Source organism: Polyodon spathula, chromosome 11, assembly GCF_017654505.1.
Source record: "Polyodon spathula isolate WHYD16114869_AA chromosome 11, ASM1765450v1, whole genome shotgun sequence".
Taxonomy (NCBI): Eukaryota; Metazoa; Chordata; class Actinopteri; order Acipenseriformes; family Polyodontidae; genus Polyodon; species Polyodon spathula.
Window position 1 is genome coordinate 9,917,710 of NC_054544.1, and position 10,201 is coordinate 9,927,910.

At 35.6% G+C, this 10,201-nt stretch overlaps 1 protein-coding gene across 3 annotated transcripts; it reads left to right on the forward strand.

Moving 5' to 3' along the window:
• Nucleotides 1–2,136: 2,136 nt before the first annotated feature.
• On the forward strand, nt 2,137–9,102 carry ccdc14 (coiled-coil domain containing 14). 3 transcript variants are annotated; one of them, XM_041262893.1, is made up of 13 exons: nt 2,137–2,507; nt 2,823–2,878; nt 3,141–3,216; nt 3,326–3,398; nt 3,514–3,642; nt 3,937–4,170; nt 4,260–4,354; nt 4,743–5,298; nt 5,517–5,658; nt 6,144–6,226; nt 6,511–6,726; nt 6,818–6,950; nt 7,938–9,102. In XM_041262893.1, exons 1-13 carry the CDS (start codon nt 2,475–2,477, stop codon nt 8,944–8,946), a joined length of 2,835 nt encoding a protein of 944 aa, XP_041118827.1. In that variant the 5' UTR covers nt 2,137–2,474; the 3' UTR covers nt 8,947–9,102. The 3 variants fall into 3 exon arrangements, with proteins under 3 accessions (XP_041118827.1, XP_041118828.1, XP_041118829.1); XM_041262894.1 differs by having other exon boundaries at nt 3,937–4,158; XM_041262895.1 differs by lacking the exons at nt 2,137–2,507; nt 2,823–2,878; nt 3,141–3,216 and having other exon boundaries at nt 3,323–3,398; nt 3,514–3,545.
• The last annotated feature ends 1,099 nt before the right edge of the window (nt 9,103–10,201 follow it).

Here is a 10,201-nt window from a genome sequence, read left to right on the forward strand (position 1 = left end):
AAAACATGTTTTTCTGAGAATATGTGCTATACAAGTATGTTTGTCTTGCTTTTTAACCACATCTTTTTTTTCACATTTGACTTTAACAGACTATTACACATGCCATTAAATGTGCCTGTTGTATATTGACCTCGGATCCTAACTGCCCAATCGAAGAAGCCTGTATTCCTTACCACGTTTTCAGGTTTCTTTATACTTACTTAGCAGACATTGATGGAGAGATTTCTCAGGACCACATTAACCGTGCATTAACTTATTTGGAGAAGGAAGTGTAAGTAAACATAGTTTTAAAAGTAAAATACTTCAAATCATACAATAATGCATAGAAAACAATATTTATACAAATGTGTTTTACCAGAATTCCTCACCGCATAATTGGCCATATATATATATATATATATATATATATATATATATATATATATATATATATATATATATATATAAGGAGGTTAAGTGACTTAAGTTACAATGAATCAGTGGTTGAGCTGGGATTTGAACCAGGGATCTTCTGGTTATAAGCCTGTTTCTTTAATATAATGAATATTAACTGTTTTTTGTTTTGTCTTCCATTTTCTATAGTGTTGGTACTGAAGGGTTTGTTAGCGTGAGCGATTTTGTCAACAATCCAAGAATGCGATTGGGGTAATTCTTATCCAGTAACAGCAAGTTAGAAGACCATGAACTCATCAGGATAAAATCACTTTTACATGCTGTTAAAAGATGTTGTTAAGCATGTGTTGTCTTTCTTTCATTTTAATAAACTTGATGAAAATAATGAAACAGAATTTTATTTTGTAATGTTACAAAACTAAAAATTTAAAGTGAACAATGAGTAGAAAGAATGGTAGAAACATCAAAGCAACACAATACAAAATATTTAAATTCGACTGTTAAAATGTGCATTCATCATTAAATACAGCAAATCACATTTGTATTGTCAGTAGCTGACAAACCCCATATGTATCAATTGATGTACCACAGCATCCATAGTTTCAGGAGATTGGCCTTTCATGAATCAACTCGTTCTCAACTACTGTGCAGTAAAAACTTCTGACTTATACCATACACAAAAACCCGTCTATGAAAAGTCTGGCGAGGATTATACTGTAGTTGCTGATTATTATTATTATTATTATTATTATTATTATTATTATTATTGTTTGGTTAGGGAAGACATGTTTTAACTTAGACTGGGCTAACCAAAGCAGAAAACTCCAGTAATGGAAATAAGACTCCCGTTGCAAAGCAGTTTGATCCATTCCTTTTATTAGAAATGTAATCAGACATGCATGCTTGTTATTACCTAAAATACACTGTGGCTAATCAATCTCGTATAAAAATCTGCAATGAATGCAACTGCTATGCAGTACATCACATTTGATTGAAATAACTGTACCTGCCAACACTAATGTTCTGTTTTAACTTTGTCTAGCCTTGTCTTGAATATCGTCCTGTATATTAGTTGTTCTGTTGTTTTTGTTTCCGATTGTTGTAATGTATCGTATATACCATTGTAATGTTTTGTGTCAGGACACCACTGCAAAGGAGACCTGGTATCAGGGTTTTATCAGGATAATGACCTACTGTCTGTGCAAAACACCCACCATCCGATTGACTGACAGAAGTTTCACAGACTGTGAATCACAATACATATGTAGTACATACTACAACTGCAGTGATTTTACAGAACATAACTGAACAGTTCAATGTTGTTGCTGTACTTACTGTTTCACGCTTGCTTTCTACGCAGCGGGACAACTGGAACGAAGCCGCGAACCAACGGTTTTTTAAAAAAAATGTATACAGCATAACAATAAGCTGTCTCCATAGTTACGTTGCTTACCACATGATGAGCGTGGGGTCACAACTACCATTGGCTTTATGTAACGCAGAATCCTTTTGCTTTCAAACGAAATGTAAAGCTTCAGCACCAATCATTTGACCAGGACCAGGGCTTTCCTGTGGAGGCGGGTTTTTCTCTAATTCCAGCAATCAGACTGCTAGATTTGTTGTCAACTTGTCGTCCTGCTGACCAGTTATATTAAAGGAGCGTCAGAATTGCTGTATGATGATTGGTTTAAAGGTTTAAACGTTACTTCCGTTTAGTTAAGAAAAAAAAATTAAGTGAAGCGCCGCAGTGTCTATTATATATAGAAATTAGAAGTGTTGTTCTTGGCTAAAATGCACAAATTGTGTCAGTTGTTTCTGTGATAAATGTGTTGCTTAATGCGTAATTACCGTACACATATTTGTCACTGCGAGTCATCATGACTGGTTCCTTTACCGGCGGTGATATTTGAAACTTTTTTTTTTTTTAAATCGACCGACGTGGAAAACTGCGATTCTTACAGAAGCAAGAACCTGAAAGTAATGTTAATGTAACCCTATTTAAAAAAAAGGGTACACTTTAGTTTTATTCCAAGTTTTGTTGGCGTTTTTTTTTTTTTTTTTTTTTTAAATAAGAAAATAAAATGGCAAGACAAGGAATTAATAAACATCACAAGGTAAGTGTATCGTAACTTCTTGGGTTCCGTAGTTGTTGTTGTTGTTATTATTATTATTATTATTATTATTATTATTATTATTATTATTATTATTATTACGTGTACTGCGAGCTCATAGTGCCGTGCAAGATCAATAAAAAAAATCGCTAAGTATAGTCGTTACATATAACTGCATTAACAAGTGTTTTATTCTCTTACAAAACCGAATCTATGTAATTGCATCATTTTAAATTCAAGTCCAAAAAAGCTAGACTGTCTATTGTAAATATGAATTGGAAGAAATAAAAGAACACTCACATTGGTTTCTACTGACAGGTAGTGTCTTCAGGGAGGCTTGTTGGCTCTGCCAAGGCACCAGTAGGAAACAGAAGGTAAGCATGTCGTTGATCTCGATCTGTAGTACATTCGTTTTTTTATTCATGTTTTTAAATACGAATAACCATATTTTTTTACTTGAATAACTGACAGTTTAATATTGATAACATGGTATTTTGGTAACTTTGCCGTTAAAATATTATCCTGATGCTAGCAAAGTGAGAAGATTGATTATTTATTTATTGTATTTATTCATTTATTTATTGTATTTATTTTTGTTTTTAGCTCAAATATTAAAATAAGCTTCTCTGTTTACAGGGTGGTTGGGAGAAAACCCTCTGCCGCCTCTGTAGATTCTGGTTACTCTCTGTACTCCACAGACTCCGAAGACCAGGTCGTTATTACATAGCATAATAACAACATTTCAAGGCACAGTACCAAATCATGATGCGGCTGTGTATTACTGCAGGAACCTGAATTTAATCAATAATGTATCCTTTCAGGTTACAACTATACATAAAGGACTTGACCGCTGTGCTGCTTTATTACAAGGCATTCTGCAGACTGAAAAATCTGGTAAGGTTATTTTATTAGCAGCTGTGTGTGTGTGTGTGTGTGTGTGTGTATATATATATATATATAATATATATCCATTTATAAAAAACAACTTTTTTTGTTTTTGTTTTTTGAGATGTAAAGCCTTCATGTTCAAAACCAGGAAAGGTAACTGCTTCAAAACTCAAAACAAAAGTAACATTTGGTATAGGAGAGAATGGTAGAAGGAAAGACAAAACTGGTTCTGTAACTCGGAAGGGAGCAGGTATGTAGTGCAGATGTGCATTATTACTAATTTCAATGTTAATATTACAAGTACTCTTACACAAAAGCAGATTGATATTAGTAAGCTGTAGCTCGTTTTTGATTATTTTGGTATCCTTATATAAAGTTCTACAAACTAAAGCCCATTCAAGTGACTATTATATAGTCTACTTTTATACAACAGCACAAACTTTTGGGTTTGTTAAAGTATATAGTACAAACTAAACTTGATGAAAAAATCTGATTTAAAAAAAAAAAAAAAAAAAGAATAACGTGGACCCTTTTGTTGTTGCAGTGGAAAAGGTTAACCTGTTTTCCAGTACAAACCCTGTAATGAAAGAAAAGCGCGGTTTAAATACAGCACAGTCTCCAAATGGTCCTTCAGTGTGCATCCCGGTCCCTCAGCCCTCTCCTGAGGCTCAACCAGCCCTGTCTGATGATGTTCAAACACAGATGTCTTTACTGAACTGCCAGGCTGCAATACATGGTGCTCCCCCTACTCAACCAGTATATGCAGGTGCAGATCCAGGTATATAATTATATGTCTGAATTATTTAAAATAAGGTGAGGCATTTAAACATAATCATTTTTTTATTATTATTTTGTTCCCCCATTTAGGAAAACAAAATTCAACTGTATTTAACCGTCGCTTGACAACTTCCACACCTGCTTTGTCACCACAACATTCAGTTAATCCACTGTGTATTCCGACTGTAAGTATCAAAGAATAGTTTAGTTTGTTTTGATAATGAATGCAGATGGACACTGATAAGAAAATTGGAGGACACCATCTGTCAATATGTGGTGTGCATCAGTGAAAATGCTCAATGTGCTTTAAAAGAAGAAAAGTTAGATTATCTAAAAAAAGAAACCCTTCCTCATGATAATTGGTGGTCATATTAAGCAGGTCAAGTTGTTTGATCTATCATTATGACCTATGGTAGTAGAATCTTGTTACCAATCATTTGTTGCTTCCACTGCATAGTTTCTTGGTGCAAAAATTACTCACAGACTTCCTAACCAATAAAAAAAATATTACAGTTCTGTCTCTTGGAATGTTTTAAACTTCCACCTATTTCATGTCTTCTTTAAATTTTATAGAGTGCGTCCAGTGATATACACAGCCATGGATCTCCAAAAGGAGGGATCAACTACTTTCCTGTATATGCAGGTCCAACTACAGCGGTCCCATCAATGCAGCCTGCCCATACAGCTCCAGCTGTGTTTACATTCCCACCACCTGCTGTCTCTAGTGGAAATGAAGTGCAGGGTGTACCCCAGCAACTGTATGGCACTGAAGCAGGCTTGGGGCAGTCAAACCATCAGCTGTTAAAGGAGCAGGCGTTGTTTAGACATCTTTCCCATCTTCGACAGCAAGAGGCAGATAACCGTCAACCTGCTGTGCCTATTAATTCACAAACTCGGATCCAGCTTTCGTGTGGCGAATCCGAATCTGAGCACAGTGAAGGAACCACAAGCGAAGATGATGACCTGGACTGTGTAGATATCACACCAGTGAAAGACACAAGCTGTCAAACCAGCTTTGATAACCAGAGGCTTCTAAGGACTAAGAAGATGAGCCCGGAGCAGACTAGGAAGAAAGTTACGACTGTAAAATATCTCTTAGGAGAACTAAAGGCACTTGTTGCTGATCAAGGTGTTGTATTTATTTTTTGCTCAGAGTAGCTTAAAAGGTGGTCTCTGCTTGATCCTCAGTGGCCACTATTCCAAAACTTACAGTGCAATTATTTGTTTTGTAACCCTAAACCTAATCGGATCAGATAAAAATTGCATAATTCCTGTTGACTTATCTGAATTATAAAAATGAAAAGCAAATTTTAGATTTCAGTAGCAACATTCCCTTATTCTTACCAGCTGACTCTGAAGTTCACCGGCTGATAACAGAGGTGGAGGAGAGTGTGTCTTTGCTACCTACCATGGTTGGAAGTACAAACGTGCAGGCAGAAATAGCTTTGGCTCTGCAGCCCCAGCGAAGTGAGAATGCACAGTTGCGCAGGTCAGTGCCACACTTAAGAACAAAACTACAGTAGCTGCTGTGTGACTTTGGAAACTGACTTTGTTGGAGCCAATGCCTGTTTGCAATATAGCATTTCCAGGAACATAGATCCTTAATATATGAAATGTCCCAAATGCAGTTACAGTTCTTGATCAGTTAGCAGTGATTACTTGTATGCCTTACATATTCAGTTATTGCAGAAGTTTTGGAGTGTATTCTCCAGTTTAGTTCAATGTTGAATCCCGGTTTTGCAGTGTGGTTGATCTTCGCTCAAGCCCACTGGGATTGGCATTTGGCTGGCTAGGGAAGGAATATCAGATGGGTTGGTTTGCCTCATTTACCCTTGCTGGTCAGGTTACAAGACCAGCTGAACTCTTTACTGCAGAGTTTAGAAGCATGACAACATCCACTGTTTTTAGTTTTGTGGGTGAAAAGTAGCAATCGACGATACAGCAATGTCTGAACTAACATTTGTATTTCTGTAGACGACTGAGAATAGTTAATCAGCAGTTAAAGGAGAGAGAGAGAGCAGAAAAAGAATCCAGGTCTATGGACTGCAATTTTGAGAGTAAGTTATATGCCTTTACGATAACGCTTATTACTGTGTATTGTAATATTAATTGTTGAGGAATACTATAAAACTGTTTCATTTAAATAAGAACATATAGTACCTGTATATTTATTTTGCCAGTAGTCATAATTTTAAAGATAAGTACATTTCTGCTAACATTTTCTAAACTAGATTAATTGAGTTGTACCTGTTTACTAACAGGTATGCATTTTATTTATAGGTTATTTTGTTAGTGCTGACATGTCTTATTAACAGTAACATACATAGTCTTCTCTTTTTAGTTATTTCACTGCAGTCCATGAACATGACACTGCAGACCCAGCTAAAGGAGGCCCACAGGAGTGTGGAACTGCTACAGAAACAGAATGAAGAGCTGCTTAAAGTGATTGATGATCAGAGAGAGAAGAATAAACACCTGTTGACAGTGATGCAGGAAAAAGAAGTGCTGCTGCAGAACAGACAGCAGTACGAGGTGGACACAACCAGGGTCAGGATAGGTACGGGGTCAGCTTCATAGATGTCTGTTCTTTCTGCATTTCGCTAAGCATTAATGACAAATTTGTATTTTGTTGTTTGTTTTCATTGTAGATGTGGATGAAGCTTTGTCAAAAATGAAGAGTTTTCAGTTTAAATTTGAGGCATCGGAAAAGGAAAATCAAATTTTAAGTACAAGTCTTCAACAGCGTGATGCTGAGGTCAGCAGACTGCAAGAGTTAACCAGGTGAGAGATTCTGGTATTCTAATCATGCAGCTCAATCACTGCATTTTACCTGCATGCTAATATTACATTATCATTTAGAAATAAGTAAAGAAACATCACGGTGTGGTCACTTTTTTAACAAGGGTCTTTACGCAGTGTTTACTGATCATATCCTGATGAGGGTTACAGTAAAAAGAATAGCATTAAATTGACCACTAGGGGGCACTATCATTAATATCTATATCAATATATATATATATATATATATATATATATATATATATATCTATATCTATATCTATATATATATATATATATATATATATAGTGAAAGATTGTGCAACTCCCACGGTTCGTTGCCCCTTTTAAAATAGGCCCAGGACACAGAAATGGAATTGATTTAAGCGCTGACGTGCACTTTTAATAAACACCAATCAATTAAACAAAACAAACACCTATCTCCTTTGGAGCACTAACTGTTACACATAGGATTCCCTCACTATTATCCCGGACAGCTAAGCTGTTTACCAGTACCCAAAACATAAAAAACTTACACAGGTTTCCTACAGCACTTTACCTTGACTGCTTGGAAGCAGACCACACCTTCTGCCTCGCTACGCACAGCAGCCCTGAACAAACTGCCTGTCTCTCTTAAATACCCTGCACCTGGCTCTAATTTACAACTACCACCAGGTGCCAGGGATTACTAAACAACAACACAGTTAAGCAATAAACAATTAAACAATTAGTTCAATAACACCCAAATGTGCATTTTCACATGTTTTAGCAGGGAAGGATTTTAACCCGCTCCCTGCTACCTTACAAATATATATATATATATATATATATATATATATATATATATATATATATATATATATATATATATAGATATTTATTTATTTAGTTTTGTTTTTGTGGGCTTTTAAAAAAATGTGTTTATACTTTTGTGTTTATTTATGTGCACATAACAAACATTCTTTTCTGCCTGTTCACTTACCTTAACAGAACTTTGCAGGGCAGTATGACCAGACTTCTTTCAGAACTCAGTACGGACAATACCAGATCCAAAGCAGGATCTTGCCTTACTAAAACTATTCTGGAACTCTATGAAAACCAACAAAAGGTTGGCTTAGCATCAGATCCTGTCACAAATTCAGTACAACTGTTCCTCAACACATTAGAGACTGACCAGTGGGGTTCATCACCAATCAACACCGCATCGTCAAACAAAAACTCAAACTTGGAAAGTATTTATTGTCATTCCAGTGGACCTGCAGGCACATCATGGAACAAGGGCAGCACTATATCCTCCTCTGAAAGATTCTCACCAAGCAACCAAGGCAGTATCAAAAGGCAAGTTGCAGAATCTGAAAGTGATGCTTCCTTTACTTTATGTGATAAACCAAAACTGGATGAGACCACATATGTTCCAGTTATCAGCAGTTCAAAGAAACAGGCCCTCGAGGTGTGGAAGAAAACCCCTCCTTTGCAATCTGACAGCGTTTTAAAAAGATTTAATTATGGTAATGAAATCCATGCATTTGAATCAGTTCAATGTGATGAATCAAAACCCTTAACTAATGCCTTTGAGAAGTTAACCTTTTCCAGAATCGAGCCTTTTTCATACATATCAGGTGAATCAAATGCACCAGAAACTTCAAGTCAAGTTGCAAGCAGCATTGAAGGTTCGATTCCAGTAAGACCTTTAGGTACAATGGACATTTTTCGTACCAGCATCACGGAAAACAAGAGAGATATGCCTCAGATAAATAAATGGTCTCGTAGCTCTTTGCCGCTTCAAAGAAACGTAGGGCAGATGTACAAAAGCAGAACATCAGCAGTTGACTCAACTTTTTCAACCTTTGCTGGAGAGTCAGTAAATTCAGACTGGAGCCTGATGTCTGCATCCACATTTAACACTGGTGACGAACAGGACTTCAGAAATGGACTTGCAGCTCTGGATGCCAGTATAGCTAACTTACAAAAAACTATACAGACTGATCTCAAGAGATAACATGATTTTAATTTTTTTTTCGTAAGGAATGTAGAGAAATCAATTTTGAGCAGTAAGGTTTGTAGTGTGGATATATTTGTTTTTGTATGAAAAAGTGCAACAATCAGTGTTTTATGATTAATTTAATTATGGAAAAATCTATATAATAAAGTTAAATGTTGTGTAGCACATCTTTGTAACTTTCACTTTTTTTTTTTGTTTGTATTACATTTAGAATGTAATTCCAGACTGATGTTTTGATGCTTTTGCATTACCCGATGAACACTACAGGAAAACATTCCATACAACAATATTACTTGTGGTACCTGTTATTGCTTCAGTACTGTAACCCCATTTTTTAGTTGTCTTTGGTGCATTTGAATTGGTTTCGGCAACAGTAACTTTCAAGACCGGTACAACAGTCCTGTCTTGCCAGTAACCATTTGGGATGTTAATGCACTTGAGGGGCATCTTGATTATTAAAATCTCTTTTCTGTTTTGGAAGAGGAAATGGTTATGTAAGTCAGGAATACAAAGATGTTTAGTAAAGAGACCGGAATGGGATCAGTGGGCAATTAATATCCCACTCCTGGGCAACAAGATATTACAACTTTTGTGGTGGACACACACACACAAACAAAATATTCAGTATGATTATTTTAAAGCAGGAATTCCTCTTGTAAGTTATTGTTATACAAATGCTGGCACAAGCCTTTATTAGAATTATTATGACTTTGTTTTACAAAAAAAACTGTTATATTAATTTGTTTATTACAAGACAACTAAACTCTGGTGTGCTGTTAGAATTACACTTAACGGTATGAAAAAAAAAAAAAAAAACAGTATAAATGGTAAAATATTTCATCGACCAAATACCTATAGCTGTATACCATAATCGTCAATGTTATTTACAGGTGGGGAATAAAAAGCCTTCTGTTTTGTTATTAACTGAATACGGCTAAGTTTGCTCGTACTAAACTCAAAATTAAATCATATTCTCTTTCTAAAAATAGGAAAATGCATTTGATATCTTGGTACTCCAGATTTCCAAATTTGGAGTGAGCAATCAAAGGAATGAATAAACCACAGGCATGTCCTAATGTCTGGTATTTAATCCACTGTAGATAAGAAAACACCCCTTTTTATCCAAAAATGGGACTTTTACACTGTATAGAACAAATAAAGATTCTAACGGTACAACTTCCTGTATTTTGTTAGAGTCTTGTGCACCAAAAAAAAAAAAAAAAAAAAACCCTGACCAACAAAATTCTACCAC